Source organism: Mandrillus leucophaeus, unplaced genomic scaffold (assembly GCF_000951045.1).
Source record: "Mandrillus leucophaeus isolate KB7577 unplaced genomic scaffold, Mleu.le_1.0 Scaffold123, whole genome shotgun sequence".
Lineage (NCBI taxonomy): Eukaryota > Metazoa > Chordata > Mammalia > Primates > Cercopithecidae > Mandrillus > Mandrillus leucophaeus.
The window spans coordinates 1407112-1433586 of NW_012100654.1; the positions used below are offsets into that span (position 1 = coordinate 1407112).

The window sequence follows — 26475 nt, forward strand, 5'->3', positions numbered from 1 at the left end:
AAAAAAAAAAAAAAAGAGAAGTAAGTATGTTTTAGTAATGGAGATTAAAGAATTGAAGTAGTTATTATTAAGATGTTTAAGAGAAAATGAGTATCAAACTAAATATAATAAAGACACTTGACAAAGTTTAATCAGTTATTTTTATAGACTATCAGCTTTCACTACTAATCCCAATTTCTTGAGCAGTGAAGTTTTTGGAGGACTGAAGAAGAAATTAACTTTCTTATAGCTTATTTTTCAGGGTATTAGTGTGTTTTGGACCATCACTTCTATTTTATAGAACACAAAATAGTATAAAATAATCAGATATGTGGTATGTTCCCACTTCAATAGCTAGATTTTATTCATATTGACACATTAAAATACTCTATACAAATTTGCACATTTTATTTTATTTATTGTTTTAGAGACGGGGTGGGTCTCCCTATGTTGCCCAGTCTGGTCTCAAACTCCTGGACTCAAGGAATTGTCCCACCTTGGCCTCCCAAAGTGTTGAGATTACAGGCATGAGACACTACACCAGGCCCTAAAAATTCACACATTTTAGATAGGAATAAAGCATGAGAGTTAGAGATACTGTATAGTAACTGAATTATAAGACAGTAGAAGACAAGTGTGAACAAAAGATGTTCAGTCACAGAGCGCTTTTTATGCTGACCACCAGATGGCACAGTCATTCCACACCTGCTGGTTGCCTTGAATAGTGGCTATTTCTTGGGATACATGGAAAAGGGGAAGAATGAGGGAGGGACATTGCAACTAGCTGTTCCAAAAAATAGGGTGTTTTCAAGTTGGTTCTTTGTAACCTGGAGACAGCTGTTTTATATAATAAAAACAGGCCAGCAGTTTACTTATTTGAATTTCTGGTTCTTTTGAAACTGGCTTTGTGCTACTACCAAATAAACCATGTCAGTATCCTTATAGTTTTGGTTTTTTTGTTTTTTTTTTCCAGAAAGCTAACTCTTTAGATATATGAGTCAACAAAATATTAATAGCATTAGAAAATTAAACACAGAACATTACTATGCTGTGAAATATGAAGATACGCTTAGGGCCAGGTGCAGTGGCTCATATCTGTAATCCCAGCACTTTGGGAGGCGGAGGCAGGCTGATCACTTGAGGCTAGGAGTTTGAGACCAGCCTGACCAAGATGGCGAAACCCCATCTCTACTAAAAATACAAAAATTAGCTGGGCTTGGTAGCGGGTGCCTGTAGTCCCAGCTACTTGGCAGGCAGAGGCAGAAGAATCGCTTGAGCCCCAGAGGCAAAGGTTGCAGTGAGCTGAGATCACACCATTGCACTCCAGCCTAGACAAAAGAGCGAGACGCTGTCTCAATTTTTTAAAAAAGATACATGTGGGATCTTTTTAGCGATTGATGTTACTGAAATTGTACACTTCTAAAAATTTTTGGCTGATGCCTGTAATCCCTACACTTTGGGAAGCCAAAGCGGAAAGATCACTTGAGCCCAGGAGTTTGAGAGCAGCCTGGGCAACATAGTGAGACCCTTGTCCCCACAAAAAAATTTAAAAATTAGCTGGGCACAGTTGTACGTTCTTATAGTTTCTGCTACTCAGATGCTGAGGTAGGAGGGTCACTTGAGCTGATAAATGACTGATATAGATAACTTAGATATGACCAAAATGGGGCGTACCTTCAGTAATATGAGAGTAGTGACTAAATAAAGATGATTTTTTTTTTTTTTTTGAGACGGAGTCTCGCTTTGTCGCTCAGGCTGGAGTGCAGTGGTGCGATCTTGGCTCACTGGAAGCTCCACCTCCCGGGTTCATGCCATTCTCCTGCATCAGCCTCTGAGTAGCTGAGACTACAGGCACCCGCCACCACGCCCGGCTAATTTTTTGTATTTTTAGTAGAGATGGGGTTTCACCATGTTAGCCAGGATGGTCTCGATCTCCTGACCTCGTGATCCACCCGTCTCGGCCTCCCAAAGTCCTGGGATTACAGGCGTGGGCCACCGCGCATGGCAAGATGATGTATTTTATTTATTGCTTTGAAATAAAAATTTTGTTTTTCTCAGGTATAGATAAGTATATGTAAGGTTTTAAGAAAGTTTTGCCCCATAGTTCACACACATTTGAAGAATATATACAGTCTTAAAACCAGAGGAATTGAACTATAATTGAGTTGTGATGTTTTTTATTATATGCTAATGGCTATCACTTGACACTTATGTAGAAATGAAAGCTTGGTGTAGAGAACCTAGATTAAGGAGTAATTCCCCAAATGGTGAATTATGAAATATCTTGGCACTTTGAGAAAATATTTAGGTTGTATACTACCTCAAACCTGTTATGGATTGATGCAGAATGTAAGCATATATTCAGATTATGTAGCAACAGGACAGACTAGACAAAGAGTAAGTTTTTCTGGTGTTTGTTTTTGTTTTTGTTTTTGTTTATGATGGAGTCTCACTCTGCTACCCAGGCTGGAATGCAGTGGTACAGTCTCGGCTCACTGCAACCTCTGCCTCCCGGGTTCAAGTGATTCTTCTGCCTCAGCCTCACAGGTAGCTGGGATTACAGGCACATGCCACCACGCCTGGCTAATTTTTTGTATTTTTAGTTGAGATGGGGTTTCACCATGTTAGCCAGACTGGTCTCGATCTCCTGACCTCAGGTGATCCACTTGCCCCAGCCTCCAAAAGTTCTGGGATTACAGGTGTGAGCCACCACGCTTGGCCAAGAATAAGTTTTTCGGGAAGCTGAGCTGTGTACTAAGTGCCTAAAACAGAGGAGGAACTCTTTAGGGAATTTCTTTGAGGCAGAGTCTAGGGGCATTGGGTTTTTTATGGCGCCAAAGGGCTGCTTAAGCCTGAAGCCTGGGGAAGATAGGGGAGCCAAACGAAAAATATAGCTCTCTGCTTTTCTAAGCGATGTATCTCAAAAGAACTGAAATAAATAACTTGATTGTGACCTGGGCCGAAGTACAAGAACTAGCAGAAACCCAAGTGGCTGCATTTCTAGAGAAGAATTCTTTCCTCTAGTTGTGGGCTTTATTTATTATTATTTATTTATTTATTGTATGTATTTAATAAAGAGAGACAGGGTCTCATTATGTTGCCCAGGCTGGTTTCGAACTCCTGGGCTCAAGTGATCCTCCTGTCTTGATCTCCCAAAGTCTTGGGATTACTTGTGTGAGCCACTGCACTCAGCCCAATTTTTTTTTTTTTTTTTTGGAGATGGAGTCTCACTCTGTCACCCTGGCTGGAGTGCAATGGTGAAATCTCAGCTCAGTGCAACCTCTACCTCCTGGGTTCAAGTGATTCTCCTGCCTCAGCCTCCCAAGTAGCTGGGACTATAGGCAAACACCACCATGCCTGGCTAATTTTTGTATTTTTAGTAGAGATAGGGTTTTGCCATGTTGACCAGGCTGGTCTCGAACTCCTGACCTCAAGTGATCCTCCTGCCTTGGCCTCCCAAAGTGCTGGGATTACAGGCTCGAGCCACTGTGCCCGGCCACCCCATTTATAATATAGTTCTTATAGTATATTTGTTTTATGTTTATGTAATTTTATATTTGTATAATGATTTTACATTTGGAATACTTATGATAATATATAATTTGTGAGGTATTGTGCTTGTTTTGAGGAAATTGATGAAGTCCTATAGATATGAAATTTGGGAGATTAAATGCCTCTGTTGACCTATATATTTTACTTCTGAATAAAATTTGAGGCATTTATAAAGCATATATGTATCTGCAGCTATTTTGAAAATTGTACCATTATATTCCTGGGATTTCTTCTACTTTTTACTAACTTTGGCATTTTCTTTTTGAAACAGTGATCACATGGAAAATGTGTATGGCTATTTAATGAAGTATACCAACCTTGTCACTGGGTGGCAATACAGGTAAGTGTGATTATTTGTGTCACATCAGTCTCTCCTAAGAGACCAGAAATAGGGCCCGATAATTTTATATTTTGATATTACTTTAGGCAAGACATGGCTGGGAAACCTTTTAGAGAAGGATTTCCCACATTTTCTAAAAGTTTGGTGACTTCTTCTTAGACGGTGGGAAAAGTTCACATCTGTCCAAGTGGCAGCCTCTAAATGCCTCAGATGTCAGTATTAAATGAAGATTAGAATCACTTGTTCACCTGGCTTGGGCATTTTATACTTGGAGAAGTTAGGTTCTTAGGGGAAGAGAAATAGGGGTTTGGAGGCAGCAAACACATTTGTATTAGGTTCCCATCTTGTGCCAGATTCACAGCTTCTCTGGGATCTTGGCGAGGTTGAGTAACCAGTTCAAGGTCACACAAGCTGTCAGGAAGCAGGAAAACCAGCTATCTCAAATACTTTGTAGAATTGGTAGTTGTGGGGCAGGCATATTAAGCTGGATCAAATTGTCTACCAAGTTCTATTATAGAACAGGCTAACATGTAGAATGCCATACTTCTCTAAAACCAAACATGAATTATTTTTTGTTTTTTGAGACAGAGTCTCACTCTGTCACCCAACTGGAGTGCAATGGTGCGATCTCGGCTCACTGCAGCCTCTGCCTCCGGGGTTCAAGTGATTGTCCTGCCTCAGCCTCCTGAGTAGCTGGAGTTACAGGCATGCGCCACCACGCCCAGCTCATTTTTGTATTTTTAGTAGAGACGGGGTTTCACCATGTTGGTCAGGCTGGTCTCAAATTCCTGACCTCAGGTGATCCACCCACCTCAGCCTCCCGAAGTGCTAGGATCACAGGCGCGAACCACCATGCCTGGCCACCCAACTTGAATTTTAAAAGTTTAAAACTTTTTAGTTAATTTTTATTTTATGTTAATTAATTAATTAGTTTATTTGAGACAGGGTCTTGCTCTGTTGCCCAGGCTGGAGTACAGTGGCATGATCTGAGCTCACTGTAACCTCCACCTCGGGCTCAAATCATCCTCTTGCCCCAGTCTCCTAAGTAGCTGGAACTACAGGCATGCACCACCACACACAGCTAATTTTTGTATTTTTTTTTTTTTTGTAGAGACAGGGTTTTGCCATGTTGCCCAGACTGGTCTCGAACTCCTGGATTCAAGTGATCTCAACTCATCCAGCCCTTTTTTGAGTTACTTTTTTTTTTTTTGAGATGGAGTCTTACTCTGTCACCTAGGCTGCAGTGCAGTGGCGCGATCTCATCTCACCGCAACCTCCACCTCCAGGGTTCAAGTGATTCTCCTGTCTCAGCCTCCCAAGTAGCTGGGATTACAGGTGCACACCACCTCACCCAGCTAGTTTTTTGTATTTTAGTAGAGACAGGGTTTCACTGTGTTGCCCAGGCTGGTCTCAAACTCCTGAGCTCAGGCAGTCTACCCACCTTGGCCTCCCAAAGTGCTGGGATTACAGGTGTATGCCACCACGTCCGGCCTAGCATTCCTTTTTTAAAAAGGGGCCAGATGAGATGGCTCATTCCTGTAATCCAAGCACTTTGGGAGGCCAAGGCAGGCAGATTGCCTGAAGTCAGGAGTTCGAGATCAGTCTGGCAAACATGGCAAAACTATCTCTACTAAAAATACAAAAATTAGCTGGGCATGGTGGTGGGTGCCTGTAATCCCAGGTACTTGGGAGGCTGAGGCATGAGAATCGCTTGAACCTGGGAGGTAGAGGTTGCAGTGAGCTGAAATGGTGTCACTACACTCCAGCCTGGGCAACAGAGCATGACTCCATCTCAAAAAAAAAAAAATTATTGTACTACTTAAATCGGAATTTCTGAAATGTATTTTTGAAACTAGTTAATCTAAAACCAAATCAGAATATTCTTAAGTGTATCAGTATTTCATCAAATTCTTTTCCAGAGTGTATCAGCGTTTCATCATTTAGTTTCAAGGTCCTTATATTTCACCATCTCCAATTGCAGCTTTTTCATTTTTAAACAGGAGAAGTAATCTTTAGTTTTGACTTATTTAATGACACATTCACGAAGTCTTTTTTACCCTGTTATTCTCATTGTATATTTCACTGATTAAATCTTAAATCACAGCGCATATCTTGCCTAGTGTATCTTGCCTTAACCTCAGAGCTCATATTTTGATTTATTTCCAGTGAATTTTAAATAAAAATTTTCACTACCATTTGTCCTCTGGCAGTTTACCCTCTGTTAATGAATTCTGGGGAAAAATCTTTCTCTGAAAGGATGTGGTATCTCTGCTTCCTTTTGTGCATTAATTGATAGGCCTCTTACTTAATAAATGCCTCTCCCTCAGCTGAAGGGTTTATATCTTTTATTAAACTCATTCAATTTTTTTTTTGAGACGGAGTTTCGGTCTTTTTGCCCAGGCTGGAGTGCAGTGCCTCTATCTCAGTGCACTGCAACCTCTGCCTCCCGGGTTCAAGGGGTTCTCCTGCCTCAGCCTCCCAAGTAGCTGGGATTACAGACATGCACCACCACGCCTGGGTAATTTTGTATTTTTAGTGGAGATGGGGTTTCACCATGTTGGCCGGGCTGATCTTGAACTCCCGACCTCAGGTGATCTGCTCACTTCTGCCTCCCAAAGTGCTGGGATTACAGGTGTGAGCCGCCGCGCCCGGCCTAACTCATTCAATTTTTAGTAGTCTTCACTGCTAGAAAATTCAGTCTAGTGTTTCCAAGTACCTCTTGAAATGCTTTTAGATTTTATTGTTAAGAACAAAACCCTGAAATGTGTAAGTGATTGAAGTTTGCTTTGCTTTAGTTTGCTGAGGGAAAATGTTTACAAATTATGGATTTTAAAAAATCGTTACAGGTTTTTTGTTTTAAACAATGAAGCTGGGCTGTTGGAGTACTTTGTGAATGAACAGTCTAGAAATCAGAAACCTAGAGGAACTTTGCAGCTTGCAGGAGCCGTAATATCACCCAGTGATGAGGATTCTCATACCTTCACTGTAAACGCCGCCAGTGGAGAACAATATAAACTCAGAGGTATGACCGAGATATGAGAATCAATATTGTGATTTTCTTTTTTTGAGAAGTTGGTGTATTACATGCTTTCATATGGGCTTTGGAAATAGAAACTACTGTCATCAGTGATGTAAATACAATATTCTGAACCTTGGAACTGCTTTGAAAATTTATGAAATCTGTTGTAATAAATAACTGTTTTCAAGTGCAACAATGTGTGTTTGTTTAGGACTGGCCCCTCTAAAAAACTATGTAGGTGAAACTCTGATTGCTGAAAATCTAGAAACATAGACTTTAAATGATTTTTTTAAATGTATTTCACCCCTTTACATGGTTTAGTTTACATGCCCTTTTTGCAGTTTTCAGTAACTAATGTACATTATTGGGATTTATTATAATGTCATTCATTAAAATAACATATAACTTCTGTTAAGATAAATTTAATGTGTGTAGAAGTTTTTTATTTAATAAATACACAAAGTATAATGGTAATCCTAAATGAGCATGCTCCTGCAGATCTGAAAGTATTGATTATACATCAAATACTTAATAAAGGGGTTATTTCTTTAAATAAGAACCTATTTTTATGAATTACAACATGTCAGTCTCTCATCCTCACCTCACTGCATGCAATTTATCCTTTTTAATGAAGTAGCTACGTCCATCTACTGTGTTCCCTAACAAAGTTGGTGCTTTGGCCTCTTTCCTGCCTCCCTCTAGTAAGGGAAGTTTGCTCTGGTGAGAGTAAGACCAGTATCTGCTTTTCAGTAATCTGATCTTCATACTGTAGGCGATTGTGTTCCAAAATAAATAAATATAAAATAACTTTCACATTCTTTTAACAGCTACAGATGCAAAAGAGCGACAGCACTGGGTTAGCAGACTTCAGATATGTACACAACATCATACTGAAGCTATTGGAAAGGTATGTAGATTTTTATACAGTATTAATATACAAAAATGAGGAAGGAATATTTTTTATTTTTTGCCTTTTAAAATTGAGATACTATTCACATACTGTAAAATTCACCCTTTTAAAGTATATATGCATAATTCTGTGGTTTTTAGTATATTCACAAGGTGGTTCAACCATTGAAACTTTCTTTTTTTTTTTTGAGACAGAGTCTTTCTCTGTGGCCCAGGCTAGAGTGCAGTGGTGTGATCTTGTCTCACTGCAACCTCCACCTCCCGGGTTCAAGTGATTCTCCTGTCTCAGCCTCCCAAGTAGCTGGGACTACAGGCATGCATCAGCACACCCAGCTTATTTTTGTACTTTTAGTAAAGACAGGTTTCACCATGTTGGCCAGGCTGGCCTCGAACTCCTGACCTCAAATGATCCGCCCATGTGGGCCTTCCAAAGTGCTGGGATTACAGGTGTGAGCCACCGCACCCGGCCGCATTGCAACTTTCTAATTTCAGAACATTTTCATCCCTCCTACAAAAAAATAAAAAATCTGGAGCCACTAGCAGTCACTCCCTGTTCTCTCCTTCCCAATCCCCTAGCAAACTCTATTTTCTGTTCCACGGATTTGTCTATTCTGGGCATTTTATGTAAATTTGAACCATGTAATATGGGGTTTGTTGCATCTGGCTTCTTTGATTTAGCATGTTTTCAAGGTTTATCCATGTTGTTGCATGTATCAGTACTTTATTCCTTCATTCCTTTTTTAAGATTGAATAATATTTTATTGTATAGATATACTATTTTTAATCCATTCATCAGTTGGTGGACATTGGGTTATTTTCATTTTATAGACATTATGAATAGTGCTGCCATGAACACTTGTGTTCAAGTTTTTATGTGAACATATGATTTCATTTCTCTAGGGTATCTATCTGGGAGTAGAATTGCTGGATCATGTGATAGTTCTATGTTTAACTTTTTGAGGAACTGCCAAACTGTTTTCCAAAGCAGCCACAGTCTTTTACATTCCCATCAACAATATATGAGGGTTCTAATTTCTGTATATCCTTGCCAATACTTGTTACTGTCCTTTAAAAAAATTATTATGGTTATCTTAGTGGATACGAAGTGGAATCTTATTGTGGTTTTGATTTCATTTTCCTAATGACTAATCATGTTGAGCACCTTTTCATGTGCTTATTGGTTAGTCATTTGTATATCTTCTTTGGAGTGTTTTTAAAAATATTTTTCAAGGTGAAAGGAGAGTCTCATTACTTGAAATCTGAGGTTAGAGATGTCTAAAAGTAATATATGGGCATCATATTTAAAGGATTTCATACCTAGGTGATAACTTGTCTTTTACCATTTTTTTAAAAATCATTCTTCCTGTTGGTTTCCCCCAGAAGTGAATTTTTAAAAACTGTTTGTAATTTCGGCCTAAAACCTAGTCTTCAGGAAATCCAACACAACAGCTTTTCTTATACCGTAAGGTTCTAGTCATTGTCAGTGAGAAAGTACTAGTTTGTATCAAAGGGTAGTTGGCATGTTACATTACGAAATGTATTATATTGCTGAGTGCATTTTTTGTGTTAATCATAGTGTTTAAGGCCGGGTGCAGTGGCTCACGCCTATAATCCCAGCACTCCAGGAAGCTGAGGTGGGCAGATCACTTGAGATCAGGAGTTCAAGACCAGCCTGGCCAGCATGGCAAAACCCTGTCTCTACTGAAAATACAAAAATTAACTGGGCATGGTGGTACATGCCTGTAATCCCAGCTACTCAGGAGGCTGAGGCAGAGGAATCACATGAATCCATGAAGTGGAGGTTGCAGTGAGCCGAGATCACGCCACTGCACTCAAGCCTGGGCGACAGAGTGAGACTTAGTCTCAAGAAGAAAAAAAAAGGCCAGGCGCAGTGGCTCACGCCTGTAATCCCAGCACTCTGGGAGGCCGAGGCAGGTGGATCAAGAGGTCAGGAGTTCGAGACCAGCCTGACCAACATAGTGAAACCCTGTCTCTACTAAAAAAAATACAAAAATTAGCCAGGCATGGTGGAGGGCACCTATAGTGTCCCAGCTACTCGGGAGGCTGAGGCAGGAGGATGGTGTGAACCCGGGAAGTGGAGGTTGCAGCAAGCCAAGTCGTGCCACTGCAGTCCAGCCTGGGCGACAGAGTGAGACTCGGTCTCCAAAAGAAAAAGAAGTAAAAAAATAACGGTGTTTAAAAATCTGAAATTAGAAACTTTTTGTTATTCTAGTATTTGTTAAATGTGAAAGAGTATTTTTTTGACAGGACAAAACTGGAAAATAATTTTCTAAATAAATTATCAGTTTACTTTGGGATATGTAAAATGCTTAAACTTTGAGTATCTCAGATTTTATCATCTTTGGAAATGTTCTCATAGTCAATTCTGAAGTTAATTTAATTTTAAACGCTGCTTACATGTAAGTCTTAAGTGTATGGTAGTTTGATGGTTAGAGATCCTAAATTAAAGAAGAAAACAAAAGGAATGATTTTCTTTGTCTAACAGAATAATCCTCCTCTGAAGTCACGGAGCTTCTCACTTGCATCTAGTGGCAATTCTCCTATATCGCAGAGGAGACCAAGTCAAAATGCCATTTCTTTTTTTAATGTTGGACATTCCAAACTGCAATCAGTGAGCAAAAGAACTAATTTACCTCCAGACCATCTTGTGGAAGTCAGAGAAGTAAGTATGAATTAAAGTCAAGTTAAAATGCACAAAATGATCTTACCTGCTTGGTTTTGTCACAAAAAAACTTAAATACTGTTTGTGTCTTCAAGGGCCTTCATTGTTTCCCATCTAGTATGCTGAGATAATTTTTAAGTCATAAACATTCCCTGACTATATAGAGTGTCCTAAGTTTCCTCATGTCTGTCACGTACGAGGCACGTGGTCATTTTTCAAAAATCTGTATCTTTCAATTCTCAAGTAAAAGTACAGACTCCTTTTATGTAAATTTTATGGTCAAAAGGGTAATTAAGCCTAGTGGGAAGGCTATGTAGCCAAACAAGTGATTCTTTGAAAAAACAGGCTGATAAAGGCCAGGCATGATGGCTCAAGCCTGTAATCTCAGCACTTTGGGAAGCCAAGGTAGGAGGACTGCTGGAGCCCAGGAGTTTGAGACCAGCCTGGGCAACAAAGCCAGACCCTGTCTCTAAAAAAAAATTTTTTTTTTAAATTTTAGCTGGTAGTGGTGGTGGTGTGCACCTATAGTACCAGCTACTCTAGTGGCTGAGATGGGAGAACTCCTTAAGCCCGGGAGTTTAAGGTTGCAGTGAGCTATGATTGTGCCACAGCACTCCAGCCTGGGTAGCAGAGTGCATCCCTGTCTCAAAAAATAAAAAAACAAACAGTGGCGGGGCATGGTGTCTTATGCTTGTAATTCTAGCACTTGGGGAGGCTGAAACAGGAGGATCACCTGAGCCCAGGAGTTCGAGACTGGCCTGGGCAACATAGTGAGACCTCTCTCTGAAACAAAACAAACAAAAAACTTACATATATATAACTGATATATATATATAGAAACTGATATATATAGAACATTTCAAACATATACAATCATTAAATCCTTGATGTTGCCTTATATCACCATTTCTTTCTTTTAAACTGTGTACCAAATAATTCTAGTTAATAGAACATGCACTATGTTAAGTTCTAAATATTAAGTTCTAAATATATACATAGAACATTTCAAACATATAGAATCATTAAATCCTTGATGTTGCCTTATATCACCATTTCTCTTTCTTTTAAACTGTGTACCAAATAATTGTAGTTAGTAAAGCATGCAGTTTGTTAAGTTCTAAATATTTCAGACATTACTTGCTGAATTAAATTTGGTAGAGCTTATAGGTATCTATGTAGTGAATTGGTGAAAACAGTATCATAAATCACACCCAAATGATTCAAGGTAGGAGGCTAGGAGAATGTAACTCTGTCAAGGTATTTAGGGTTGTGTTTATAGGTGAAGAAATTGATGTAGAGAGATGAAGTAACATGCTTGAGATACACAGACAGTAGCTTTTGATTCGCTTTCTAATTCTGTTATATAAACAAACAGTTACAAAAGACTCTTTTTCATAAAACTCTGTAATTTTAGTATTCATGACAATGGTATTCCATTTGTAGGTAAATGTCAGTGTTTGTCTTTTTTTTTTTTTTCTTTTTTTTTGAGACAGTCTCGCTCTGTCACCCAGACTGGAGTGCAGTGGCGCGATCTTGGCTCATTGCAACCTCCGCCTCCCAGGTTCAAGTGATCCTCCCACCTCAGCCTCCCAAGCAGCTGGGACCACAGGCTCCTGCCACCACACCCAGCTAATTTTTGTGTTTTTAGTAGAAACGGGGTTTTGCCATGGTGGCCAGGCTGGTCTCACCTGACCTCAGGTGATCCGCCCACCTCAGCCTCCCAAAGTGCTGGGATTACAGGCGTGAACTACCATGCCCAGCTGGTGTTTGTCTTTTAAGGAAACCAAGATACTTCTACCTTTATTTAGAGTGGAGAAGAAGGAAACATTAAACATGGTTAAGATTCAAGATACAGAATAAAGAAAAGCATTCAGGGGCAGTCTTATGTCATAGTGTATTCCTTAACCCTTAAAAACTAGGCAGCCATGAAATTCTTGGAGCTTTTCAGTCATGGCTAGCGATGGGAGTTTGAGGCGGGCTTCTGGGATGCTGGTAATGTTCTGTGTCTTGGTCTGGGTGTTGGTTATCTTGTATGTTTAGTTCATCAAAATTCATTAAGCCTATATACTTGTGATATGTATCTGTTTGTAGACTGTCAGTATACTTTAGTAAAAAGTTAGAAACAAGCAAAAAGCATATAATTGAAGTTGTCATGTATTATAGCACATTTTCAAGGAAAAGGGATGGTTTTGTATTTAAGATTTTATCTCTATAGAGGCCTTCTGCTTGACTGTACTTGGGTCTTTGTGACCTGATGTCCAAGACCATTGTCATATCTCTGTTAGCTTTTCTTCAGTTGTGAAGACTTTAATCAACCTGCCCTTCTCTTTTCAACTCTAATGATTGTTTTGTTGTTCTCACTGGCTCAGTGGTAATACTGCCACACTCCAATGTTATGTGTCTTTAAATATACATTTCGTATCATTGTAATAGCATGTTAATATTTAACATGTAACTCTGGCACTTGAGTGTAGAACGAATGAGTCCCTAAAGTTTCACAACTACCTCTTTGGGAAGGTCCAGCATTAACTTACAGAATTGACATAGTTTAATGGCAGTCTCTCCTTGAATTATGGCTCTAGAAATTATTCTAGGGTTTGGGTGGTAACCACAGTTTGGCACTCCCTGTGTCACTGCCACTCCGTCACCCCGACACATGCCAAAAAAAAAAAAGTATTAGCTGAGCATCTGTGTCTTCACTAGGTTGGTATTTTTGCATTTAAGAACCCAACAAACTGTAAGATTAAGTCAAACTGTAAGATTATAACTACGTTAGGAATGTTTCTATATTCCAATGGGATAATTCTGTTTCTGAGAAAACAGTCCTTTTGGAATGTTTATATCATTTTTTGTCCTTCAGACAAATATTAAATACCTCCAGAACCAATTTTTCCTTTAAAATTTGGTTTATTGCTAATATAAAGTCATTATAATCTAGTCTCTGGAGGCATATTGTTTCCTAGTCTTTTTATTTATTTATTTATTTATTTGAGATGGAGTTTTGCTCTTGTTGCTCAGGCTGGAATGCAGTAGCGTGATCTTGGCTCACTATAACCTCCGCCTCCCAGGTTCAAGCAATTCTCCTGCCTCAGCCTCCCAAGTAGGTGGGATTACAGGCGCCCACCACCACGCCTGGATAATTTTTTCATTTTTAGTAGAGATGGGGTTTCACCACGTTGGCCAGAATGGTCTTGAACTCCTGACCTCGAGTGATCTGCCTGCCTTGGCCTCCCAAAATGCTGGGATTACAGACATGAACCACTGCACCTGGCCAGCTTTTATTTTAAATGGGTTAAATTTATTAATATTTGCCTTATTAGAAATTAAAACAGGAGTTAAAGTAACTTGTTAATTAAGAAAAAATAAAAATTAATAAACCTACTACATGTTAGCATAAATAACATTTTTATGTCAAAGTTATCTTTACCAAAACAAAATCATTATTGAAAAGAGTGGATTGTTTTACATTTTTGCAGTCCCTTCAATGTCTGACCTTACAGAACACAACAGAATTCTCATATCTGTTTCTATATACAGTCTACTGTAGTATGTTGTTTTACTTGAACTACAGGATGAAAATTTGGCCATTCACAGATAATGTGTTTGGAAAAAAGAGAAACATTGTAATAGCCTTTTTAGATAATTGTAGCTATTCTTTGATACTATACCAAAACTGGACAACTGATAGTTTCTTAAATGTTAGATGCAGTGTGGAATCTAATACATATCAGTGAACTTTTTGTATTTTGTTACATGAAAATCCATTGGTCTGTCCTGCACTTTGAATGGATCTTTAACCTAGCCATGATTTTGTAACACTGTGCATTCATTAGTCATTTTGGAGATATTAGTTTACAGAGTTATGCAGATCTTGCAAATATTGATCCATTTTATTATTATACAGTGAGTAAAATTCACATTTATTAACGTCCCCAGTGTCATCAGAAAAGTATTGGGAAGCTGTCAGATATACCAGATAAGGTTGTCCGAAATTCTGATTTTCATTTTACAGCTCAAGTTTTGTAATTGGTAACAAATATTGTTGGTTTTTCGATAGCCTCATTTTATTCAATCTTGAGAAAATGTCTAACTCATTCCCCAAACCTGAATCTCCATAGTTTCTTTCTTTCTTTCACATCAGAATAGTAGTCCATGGAAACAAACAAACAAACAAACAAAAAACAGCTAATTCAGCTTACAAGTCAGTCACACAAGTGCTTTTTCTCTAGGCAACCTCTGTATATTGATATGCAACAGAAGGCTTTATATGTACTTCCCACTTTTTATATAGAGAATTTTTTAAATGTGTACTTGAGTCAAGATGTAGTAAATTTAATGATTTTTACTGCTTTACAAAGACATTCTTAAGTAAATTGCCTTTTTTTTTTTTTTTTTCTGTGAGCACATGGCAGGTAAAGAATAGAGTGACCACTAGTGCGTTTGGTGTCACTGCCTTTTCACTATCGTTCCAGAAGTTTTACCCACCATTGCTTTTATGTCATTAATGCAGATGTCACCACAGTGAAAAAAAGCAAATAACTTCTTTGAATTATTATAAAAAATAATTTGACTTCACAGACTGTCTGAAAGGAGTCTCACAGGGGTCTCTGCAGAGCACACTTTGAGAATTACTGTTCTAGAATTATCCAATTCCAGGAGGTTGTGATGCAAAGATATAAATTGATGTGAGTTTGAAAGGAACATTTTAATCAAATCTATGGGTAAGTTTAGTGTTAGATTAGGCAGCAGTTTGTAAAAGCAGTTAACTCCTTTTTTTTTTTTTTTTTTTTTGAGACGGAGTTTTGCTCTTGTTGCCCAGGCTGGAGTACAATGGCACAATTTCAGCTTACTGCAACCTCCGCCTCCCAGGTTCAAGCGATTCTCCTGCCTCACCCTCCCAAATGGCTGGGATTACAGGCATGCTACAGGCATCCACCATGCCCTACTAATTTTGTATTTTTTTAGTAGAGACGGGGTTTCTTGATGTTGGCCAGGATGGTTTCGAACCCCTGACCTAAGGTGATCCACCCGCCTCTGCCTCCCAAAGTGCTGGGATTACAGGCGTGAGCCACCACACCCAGCCTAAAAGCAGTTAACTCTTGTGAGTAGTATCATATTGTCCTTTAAAATGAATTTATTACAAAAGCTTTACTTTATTAAAATCATCTGTTTCCTATTTACTCTTTCTTATTAGTACTACTTATCAGTTCCCTTCTTTTTCAGTCCATGCTTCATGCCGGTACTATGCTATGCCCTGGGAGTAACTCAAATGACCAGTCTAGTAAGTGAGACAGAAACTTAAAACACAAGTAATTAAAATCACGATTCTAATTTGGTTTTCAGACAAATTATATGCCACCTGAATGATATACTCTTATCACTACGATTGCCATTTCTAGCTACAAAACACAGGTTCACCGAGGTTTCAGCTTTCTTGAAGCTTTCTTTTTTTTTTTAAAGGACCTGGTTTTATAGTGTCAAGGAACAATCACTAAAACAGTTTCACAAATCACTTTTCCATTTCTTTGAATAGATTTGATTAGCTAATTTGTTTTGGAGAGAGCCATTACCAACTTTTAACATTTATGCTATAATTATATACTTTGTTTTAAAGCAGACTCGGCAAGTTATATATACACACACACATATATATACACACACACTATATATATCTTACTATCGATATGTATCTTACTATATTTATATCTTGTAGTCTGCTTTAAAGTATGTGTGTGTATGTGTGTATATATATATACACACACACTTTGTATATGTAATATGTACATATTATATATATATAGTATTAGTCCATATTCATGCTGCTGATAAAGACATACCTGAGACTGGGTAATTTATACAGAAAAAGAGGTTTAATGGACATACAGTTCCAAATGGCTGGAGAGGCCTCACAATCATGGTAGAAGGCAAGGAGGAGCAAGTCACGTCTTACATGGATCACAGCAGGCAAAGAGAGAGAGAGAGAACTTGTGTAGGGGAACTCCTCTTTATAAAACCATCAGATCTCCTGAGATTTATTCACTATCACAAGAACAGCATGGGAAAGACCTACCCTAATGATTCAGTTACCTCCCACTGGGTCCCACCTACAACATGTGGGAATTCAAGATGAGATTTGGGTGGGGACACAGCCAAACCATATCATTCTGCCCTGGCCCCTCCCAAATCTCATCTCCTCGCATTTCAAAACCAATCATGCCTTCCCAACAGTCCCCCAAAGACTTAACTCATTTTAGCATTAACTCAGAAGTCCACAGTCCAAAGTCTCATCTGAGACAAGGCAAGTCCCTTCTGCCTATGAGCCTGTAAAATCAAAAGCAAGTTAGCTACTTCCTAGATATAATGGGAGTACAGGCCTTGGATAAATACAACCATTCCAAATGGGATAAAAAGGCCAAAACAAAGGGGCCACAGGCCCCATGCAAATCCAAAATCCAATAGGGCAGTCAAATCTTAAAGCTCCAAAATGATCCCCTTTGACTCTACGTCTCACATCCAGGTCACGCTGATACAAGAGGTGGGTTCCCATGGTCTTGGGCAGCTCTGCCCCTGTGGCTTTGCAGGGCATAGCCTCCCTCCCAGCTGCTTTCATGGGCTGGCATTGAGTGTCTGTGGCTTTTCCAGGCACATGGTACAGGCTGTTAGTGGATCTGCCATTCTGAGTTTTGGAAGACAGCGGCCCTCTTCTCACAGCTCCACTCAGTGATGCCCCAGTAGGGACTCGGTGTGGTGGCTCTGACCCCACATTTCCCTTCCGCACTACCCTAGCAGAGGTTCTCCATGACAGCTCCGCTCCTGCAGCAGGCCTCTGCCTGGGCATCCAGGTGTTGCCATACATCCTCTGAAATCTAGGCAGAGGTTCCCAAACCCCAATTCTTGACTTCTGTGCACTAGCAGGCTCAACACCACATGGAAGCTGCCAAGGCCTGAGACACCTGAAGCCTCTGAGACCACAGATGAGCTCTACGTTGACCTCCTTCAGCCATGGCTGGAGCACCTGGGACACAGGGCACCAAACGTCTAAGCTGCACACAGCATGGGGACCCTGGGCCCGGCCCATGAAACCACTTTTTCCTCCTAGGCCTCCGGGCCTGTGATGAGAGGGCTTGCCATGAAGACTTCTGACATGCCCTGGAGACATTTTCCCCATTGTCTTGGGGGTTAACATTTGGCTCCTAGTTGCTTATGCAAATTTCTGCAGCCAGCTTGAATTTCTCCTCAGAAAATGGGATTTTCTTTTCTATTGTGTCATGAGGCTGCAAATTTTCTGAACTTTTATGCTCTGCTTCCCTTATAAAAATGAATACCTTTAACAGCACCCAAGTTACCTCTTGAATGCTTTCCTGCTTAGAAATTTCTTCCACCAGATACCTAAATCATCTCTGTCAAGTTCAAAGTTTCACAAATCTCTAGGGTAGGGGCAAAATGCCACCAGTCTTTTTGCTAAAACCTAACAAGTCACCTTTGCTCCAGTTTCAACAAGTTCCTCAATTCCATCTGAGATCACCTCAGCCTGGACATTATTGTCCATATTGCTATCAGCATTTTGGGCAAAGCCATTCAACAAGTCTCTAGGGAGTTCCAAACTTTCCCACATTTTTCTGTCTTCTTCTGAGCCCTCCAAACTGTTCCAACCTCTGCCTATTACCCAGTTCCAAAGTCGCTTCCACATTTCCGGGTACCTTTTCAACAGCTTGCCACTTCTGGTACCAATTTACTGTATTAGTCCATATTCGTGCTCCTGATAAAGGCATACCAAAGACTGGGTAATTTATACAGAAAAAGGGATTGGATGGACTTACAGTTCCACATGGCTGGGGAGGCCTCACAGTCATGGCAGAAGTCAAGGAGGAGCAAGTCACGTCTTACATGGATGGCAGCAGGCAAAGAGAGAACTTGTGCAGGGGAACTCTTCTTTATTCAACCATCAGATCTCGTGAGACTTACTGTCATGAGAACAGCACGGGAAAGACCTGACCCCATGATTCAGTTACCTCCCACTGGGTCTCTCCCACAACACACGGAAATTCAAGATGAGATTTGAGTGGGGTTGCAGCCAAACCGTATCATACATGTATCTTTTTTGAGAGACAGTATCTCATTGTTGCCAGGCTGGAATGCATAGCTCACTGCAGCCTCCAACTCTTGAGCTCAAGCAGCCCTCCCCTCCCACCTCAGCCTCCCAAGTAGCTGGGATTACAGGCACACGCCACCACACACAGCTTATTTTTACCTTTTTTTTTTTTTTTCCTAGAGATGGCGTCTTGCTATGCTCCCCAGGATGGGCTTGAACTCCTGGCCTCAAGTGACCCTCCCACCCTGGCCTCCCAAAGATACAATTATATTTTAAATTTTATTTTTTCTAGCCAAGAACATTACTTTCTTAGACCACTTCTACCACCAATACTAGTAGGTGGCTCTTTTGGTCCTTCTACACAAAGAAGCATACTATTTTCTCTTTCAAGTATTTTTATATTGTGACTTCTGATTATGCTGTGAATGTCTTGAGATTTTTTTTTCCTTTGTTAAACTTTTATTGGCTTATAACATACTGTAGAAAACTACACAAATTACAAGTGTGCCTCTTGTAATTTCTGCATAATCACTTCCTGGATCAAGAAGTTAAATGTTATGAGCACCCTAGGGCCACTTCTATGTCCCTGATCACAACACCCTTCCTCACTATCCTGACTTTTAACACCATAAATTTATTTTGCCTATTTTTGATACTTCTAAAACTGGAGTCGTATAGTATGTACTCCTTCGGGTATGGCTGCTTTTGAGTTCACAGTATGTGTTTGAGATTTATTTAGGATGTTGAGTGTAAATGTTCCTTTTCATTGCTATATAATATTCACTGTATGCTTATGCTATAATATTTTTTATCCATTCTGGTGTTGATGGACCTGAGTTGCTGAACATATGCATGTATATATCTCTTGATTAGGTAGCTAAGAGTGTAATTGTTGGATCATAAATTATATTTACTTATGTCTAGCAGATATTGCCACACTGTATTTCACAGTGGTTCTACCTGTTCATAAGTTTGGATTAGTGGGAGTTGGTTCCTAAATTTGTATACAAAAACATTTATACACACACAAAGCACACTATATATGCATGTATAGATGTGTATATGTTAATAGATAGCATCATACCTACATACAGTTTGTCCTCTTATGAAACCTTTTTTTTTGGGACGGGTGAATGTTTGATCCTTAACTATGGTACATGTTTTCAGGGACTATTCCATATATGACACAGTGATTTGCTTAGTAGGATCATTTTGCACACCTTTTTCACTTGCCCCCTGGTGAGCCGTATCAAAAATCACCTGGGCTGGGCACAGTGGCTCACGCCTGTAATCCCAGCACTTTGGGAGGCCACCGTGGGTGGATCGCTTGAGCCCAGGAGTTTGAGACCAGCGTGGGCATCATGGCAAAACCCTGTCTCTACTGAAAAATAATACAAAAAATTAGCCAGGCATGGTGGCACACACCTGTAGTTCCAGCTATCTGGGAGGCTGAGGTGAGAGCCTCAGAGGTCGGGAGGTCAAGGCTGCAGTGAGCCATGATTGCACCACTGCATTCCAGCCTAGGCGACAGAGTGAGACCCTATCTCAAAAAAAGGAAAAAAATATCACCTGGAACAGAGCCTCTGAAAGCTAAAAGAGTCTGTCCACTATGTAGAGTTTCTATGTGAATTAAGCTAGTGTCCAAAGGATGGTCCATTAGAGAACTTTCTGCTCACAACTGAAAGTCATTAAGCATAATAAATTCAGTTTTCCTCTAAAAAATGGGCTTGCTCATCATTGTTACTCCATTGGTTCTGTTAGGAAAGCTGTACAATGCTCTTAATAAAAGCAGAGCGTATTAAAATCTTTTAAACTGAAAAGCTTGCATCCAGTACTCGGTCCAAAATCAGCATAACAGGACCAGAAAGTTTGGTTAGGAAAGAGGAAGCAGGAAAGCCATTATGCACTCATAGTAGATTCAAATTGAGTCTGACCAAAGGTATAAAAAGTAAGCGGTTGAGAGCCCAGACTGGAACTTAGTTTAACTTTGGAAGGAAGTATTTGATTCTCCTGTTAAGGATCTTCTAGAATCTTTCTGATAACTTGATGGCTTAATACTCTTTTTTTTTTTTTTTGAGACAGAGTCTCACTTTATCACCCAGGCTGGAATGCAGTGGCTCTATCTCGGCTCACTGCAAGCTCTGCCTCCCGGGTTCACGCCATTCTCCTGCCTCAGCCTCCGAGTAGCTGAGACTACAAGCGCCTGCCACTATGCTTGGCTAATTTTTTGTATTTTGAGTAGAGACAGGGTTTCACCGTGTTAGCCAGGATGGTCTCGATCTCCTGACCTTGTGATCTGCCCACCTTGGCCTCCCAAAATGCTGGAATACTCTTAATAAAAAGTGCCAGGTCTTTTACGTTTTGTTGCTTCCAAAGAAAAATTGCAGCTGCCTTAGATAACAATCTTTTGCCCAATTGATAAGCACCATTAAATGTTCATTAAATGAAAATAGCCAAACAAACTTTTAAAAAGCCTAATATGGCCCATTATGTCTTTTATTTTTTATTTATTTTTAATTTTGAAACAGGGTTTTACTCTTTCACCCAGGCTGCAGTTCAGTGGCGTGATCATGGCTCACTGCAGCCTCAACCTCCTGGGCTCAGGTGATCCTCCCACTTGAGCCTCCCGAGTAGATGGGACTACAGGCATGTGCCACCATGCCTGACTAATTTTTAAAATGTTGTGTAGGGATGGGGTCTTTCTATGTTGCCTAGGCTGGTCTTGAACTCCTGGGCTCAAGTTATCTTCCCACCTCAGCCTCCCAAAATGCTGGAATAACAGGTGTGAGCCACCGTGCCTGGCCTAGTGGGTCTTTAAAAATGGCTCAGAAGCTGAATCTGGTAATTAAAATGGCAACTGTATGTATACACGTTTTACAGAAATCATGAGTAGGACCCACAGAACTGTTTTTTCCTTAGATGATGTCTCATGCTGAAGGACAACAAAGAGATTTAATTAGACGAATTGAATGCCTTCCTACTTCTGGCCATCTTAGTTCCTTGGACCAGGATCTCTTAATGCTCAAAGCTACTTCCATGGCAACTATGAACTGCTTAAATGACTGCTTTCATATTCTCCAGTTACAGCACGCATCACATCAGAAGGGCTCATTGCCTTCAGGTAAGTTGTCGATTAAAGGTAGGGCTTCACAATGAAGGCCAACACATGGAAAGGACTGCATTTGTTGTAATTCTAATTTCAGAAAATCTTAAAAAAAGGAAAAGAAAACCAGAGCCTGTTGGTTTTTAATTATCCTGCTGATGTTATACAAATCCTTAATGACTGTGTCCTTTTCAGAATCTAAAATGATTTTAGGACTAATGTCTAATATCACTGAACTTTCCTGAAGAGACCTCAAGCTCAACATGTCAAAAACTGAACTCAAAATGTGCATCTCCTATATTTCCATTAAAATTGGTGGCATCACTATCCATCTGTTCATCCAGTTGACCAAAGTAGAAACCTTTGCATTATTTTTTGAGTTTTGACTTAGTCCACTATCATTATTTTCATGTATATAAAAGTCTATCAGTCACTGTTCAGTTTGAAAAATAATGTGTAGCTAGGTAAGGTGGCTCATGCCTATAATCTCAGCTACTTGGGAGGCTGAGGCAGGAGGATCCCTGGAGCCCAGGAGTCCAAGGCTGCAGTAAGCTATGATCCCACAACTGCACTCCAGCCTGGGTGACAGAATGAGACCCCATTAAAAAAAAAAAAAAAAAAAAGTGTATATATATGTTCACTATTTGAGAACACCTATTTGTTGAAATTAATTGTGCTAGGAAAATGTTATTGCATGGTACTACAAAAATGAGTCTTTCTGTAAATAAGATGCTCATCACATTGTGTGAGCAATAACTTAATAATGCTAGTGATGGCTGTGACTTAATACCTTACATCTCATTGTTCTCTTATTTAACTAATTCACCTTACTCATAAAAGAAAGATATTTTAGAAAGGTAGAGTCTCTGCTCAGGAGACAGTTTCCCTTAGTCAGATGGATATAGGATGGACCTCATCCTCATGTGTGCCTAAATTCAACAATTCCAGCCAACAAACTATTTTTAATGGCAATTATAGATGTAGGTCAGGGCACTATTGAGAGAGGCCAGTTATGTATGTTCCTCTTAAAAAATTCATAGTCCACTTAGGGAAGAAACATGTAAATGGTAAGTATAAAATAATGTGTAGGGGCCAGGCACGGTGGCTCATGCCTGTAATCTCAGCACTTTGGGCAGCTGAGGCGGGCGGATCACCTAAGGTCAGGAGTTTGAGACCAGCCTGGCTAACTTGGTGAAACCCCGTCTCTACTAAAAGTACAAAAATTAGCTGAGCATGGTGGCGGGCACCTGTAATCCCAGCTACTCGGGAGGCTGAGGCAGAAGAATCGCTTGAACCCAGGAGGCGGAGGTTGCAGTGAACCAAGATCACACCACTATACTCCAGCCTGGGTGACAAGAGTGAGAATCCATCTTAAAAATGATAATGATAATGTGTAGGGTGCTTCTACTAAAAGGAATAAACTGTGGGAGAATAGCTGACTGGCTGAAGGAAAAAAAAAGATAATGCATAGGGTGCTACTACCAAAGGAACAAACTGTGGGAGAATAGCTGAATGGCTGGTAGAAAGAGTTCTGAGAAAGGCACAGAGAAGCTGCAAAGACCGATTAGTTTAGGAGTGAGAGGTAGAGGAAAGGGCATTCCATAGTTTAGGAGTGAGAGGTAGAGGAAAGGGCATTCCAAAGAGATAGAAGAGTCTAAATTGTGAGTTGTGAATGTGGATTCATGGCTTGTAGGAATTGTAAGTAGTTCAATATAAATTTTCTCTTCTTATAAAGCAACATACTCATTATAGAAAATACTGTAGAGTCAAAAGAAGAAACAAAATATATGCATTGTCCTACCAACCAGAAACCACCACTGTTGATGTATTAGTATGCTTCCCCTCCCAGATTTTCTCTTTTTTCTTTTCAGTTTTTGTTTCTTTTGCCCTGTTGTTATTGGAAAATATATGTTTGTATCTTTTTTCACTTTATATCAAAAATGTGTTCCAATCATATGCTATTGATAAATTTGCTTAGTATTTATATTCCTTTGAGGAGACAAATGTACTTTGATTGACTTAACTATATCCCTGTGTTGAACGTTGGATTAGTTAGGCTTAGCTATGAAATTTGGGTTAATTCTAGTGTTGGTAATCATAATTCTCAGTCAAATGAAACAGTTTATTTCCAGTTTATACTACTTAATTTTTGCTTATTTTTAAGACAATCTTTTTTTTTAATTTTATTTTTTCTCACTCTGTTGTCCAGGCCAGAGTGCAGTGGCGCCATCATGGCTCACTGCAGCTCAACTTCCCAGGCTCATGCTATTCTCCTGCTTTAGCCCCCGAGTAGCTAGGACTACAGGTACACGCCACCATGGCTGGCTAATTCCTTTTAGTTTTTATAGAGATGGAGTCTCTCTGTGTTGCCCAGACTTGCTTAATTTTTTTTAAGTATGTCAAGTAACACAGTGCTAGATATTAGATGCTCAATAAATACTTAATTAAATACTATATTTCATTTGTGGCCGGGCGTGGTGGCTCATGCCTGTAATCCGAACACTTTGGGAGGCCAAGGCAGGCAGATCACCTGAGGTCAGGAGTTCAAGACCAGCCTGGCCAACATGGTAAAACTTCATCTCTACTAAAAATACAACAATTAGCCAGGCGTGGTGGCGAGCACCTGTAGCCCCAGCTACCTGGGAGGCTGAGGCAGGAGAATCATTTGAACCTGGGAGATGGAGGTTGCAGTGAGCTGAGATCGTACCAGTGCACTCCAGCCTGGTCAATAGAGCGAGACTGTGTCTCAAAAAAAAAAAAAAGTACGTTTCCTACTCCTACATTTCTGCTGCAATAGTCTGAGCATCGCTTATTATAGCACTCTATAACCAAGTTTCTGTGAAACCTAGATCAGCCTCTGAAATCAAATGGAACATTTTCCATTATTGATTAGGCATAGAATCCACTTTGTTTAACTAGTTGAGGGTAACAAGAGACATTTGAATCATTAACCGAGAAGATGACAGGTCTCCAAATGTGACCACTGTCTTCACTAGGTCAGTTATTATTTATTCAGTAGAAGAGTCTTTCAGTTTAAGTTGTATGGGGCTTTTAAAAAATGATTTCAAAAAACAACATGTATTTGCAATTCTTAAATTAGATCCAGGGGATTATTTTGATTGGTTAGACAATTGTTGCTGAGAATAAGGCTCAATCCCAAATTGAAACAAATTTTACTCTTTCACAGTCCCAGACTCCTCCTGTCACTGTGACTCTCTAAAGCCTAATTGCATACTTTTTAAGCAGTAGAGGGACAAAGACAGCAAATCAACTGTTAGGTTGTAAATATACTTCGTGATTCGCAGACTTGTCCAAGAATGAATTCAGTCCTATTCAGGGTTGATTTCTTTTAAATAGTATCTGATATCAAGTTGCAAGTTGCTCTGTTGTAAAATACCCAATCATCGGGCTCATGCTAATGAGATATAAGTGACTGTCTTGCAGGGTCTCTTAACAGGTTTAATTGCTTTTAGTCTTGTAGGCTCGAAACAAAATTGTTAAATAAAATCCACATCTGCCGAACTTTCTAGATTATGAGCAAGTTTCAGCAAAAGGTTTCTCTTACTTCATCAGGAACAACAATCGAGTGGTTAGAACCAAAGATATCTTTATCAAACCACTATAAAAATGGAGCTGACCAGCCCTTTGCAACTGAGCAGAGTAAGCCGGTGGCAGTCCCAGAAGAGCGGCCTGTTGCAGAATCTGGACTATTAGCAAGGGTAAGGTAATATAAAAATACGGTTTTGATGTGAAAAATTAGGTATCACTGAAAAAGAGTCAGTTTTCTTTTCATTGTCAGGGCATGCACATCAACTTAACACCTGAGCAACACTCTTGAAGATTCTAAAATATTTTAAACTGCACTGTTTTTGAAGAGGTCTCTGATATTAAACTTGTTGAATTTTCCAGGTTAAATTATGTGCCCTTCTTACTTTTAGTTTACTTTTGCTTGATAAAAATATATTTAAAAAATTGAAATTTATGTTTTTCTTTTCCTAGGAAACAACTTACGAGATTTGCACAATGTTTATCTCTTACATTTCTTAACCCATTATCTTAACATTATTTATTAAGTTTATAATCTTAAAACTTAAGTCTTTTTCATAATAAGCACTTTACCAAGCCAGTTGTTTCAAGTATTACGCTACTTAAAATAGCACAGAATCTTAGGGTTTATATTTTTATAAACTATTATTCATTTCACATCTCTTAGAAGCTGAAGACGGTTTTATTCTATTCATAATCTACCACTATAACAAATCATATTGATTTTTTTGCCTTTTGTGTTCACATCTGTTATTTTAAGCTATTTTTACTTGATAAGCATTTTCCTATGTTGTACTAGTCTGTATAATTAAAGATTGAAGTAGTCTATTGAGTTAATGCCCCTATTGTCGAATATCTAGATTGTTTGGGGTTTTTTTTTTTTTTTTAGTTTATAAATAACACTTTATTATCTTGTTTCCAACGTTTTCTTTCTTTCTTTCTTTCTTTTTTTGACAGAGTTTCGCTCTTGTTGCCTGGCTGGAGTACAATGGCACGATCTCAGCTCACCACAGCCTCCACCTCTGGGGTTCAAGTGATTCTTCTGCCTCAACCTCCCTAGTAGCTGGAATTATAGGCATGCACCACCACGCCCAGCTAATTTTGTATTTTTAGTAGAGATGGGGTTTCTCCATGTTGGTCAGGCTGGTCTCGAACTCTGGACCTCAGGTGATCCACCCGCCTCAGCCTCCCAAAGTGCTGGGATTACAGGCGTGAGCCAGCACACCCGGCCTTCTCCTATTTTTTTTTTTTT

General features: G+C 39.5%; 1 protein-coding gene across 2 annotated transcripts in view; it reads left to right on the forward strand.

Annotated features, from left to right (window-relative positions):
- OSBPL11 (oxysterol binding protein-like 11) overlaps positions 1 to 26475 on the forward strand; it is a 102533-nt gene that overhangs the window by 34786 nt on the left and 41272 nt on the right. For both annotated transcript variants that reach the window (XM_011971527.1, XM_011971526.1), the window contains 6 exons: positions 3803 to 3871; positions 6718 to 6893; positions 7718 to 7797; positions 10306 to 10482; positions 21494 to 21695; positions 25251 to 25396. In XM_011971527.1, the coding sequence (XP_011826917.1) occupies positions 3803 to 3871; positions 6718 to 6893; positions 7718 to 7797; positions 10306 to 10482; positions 21494 to 21695; positions 25251 to 25396 (850 nt within the window). The remainder of the gene's footprint in view (positions 1 to 3802; positions 3872 to 6717; positions 6894 to 7717; positions 7798 to 10305; positions 10483 to 21493; positions 21696 to 25250; positions 25397 to 26475) is intronic.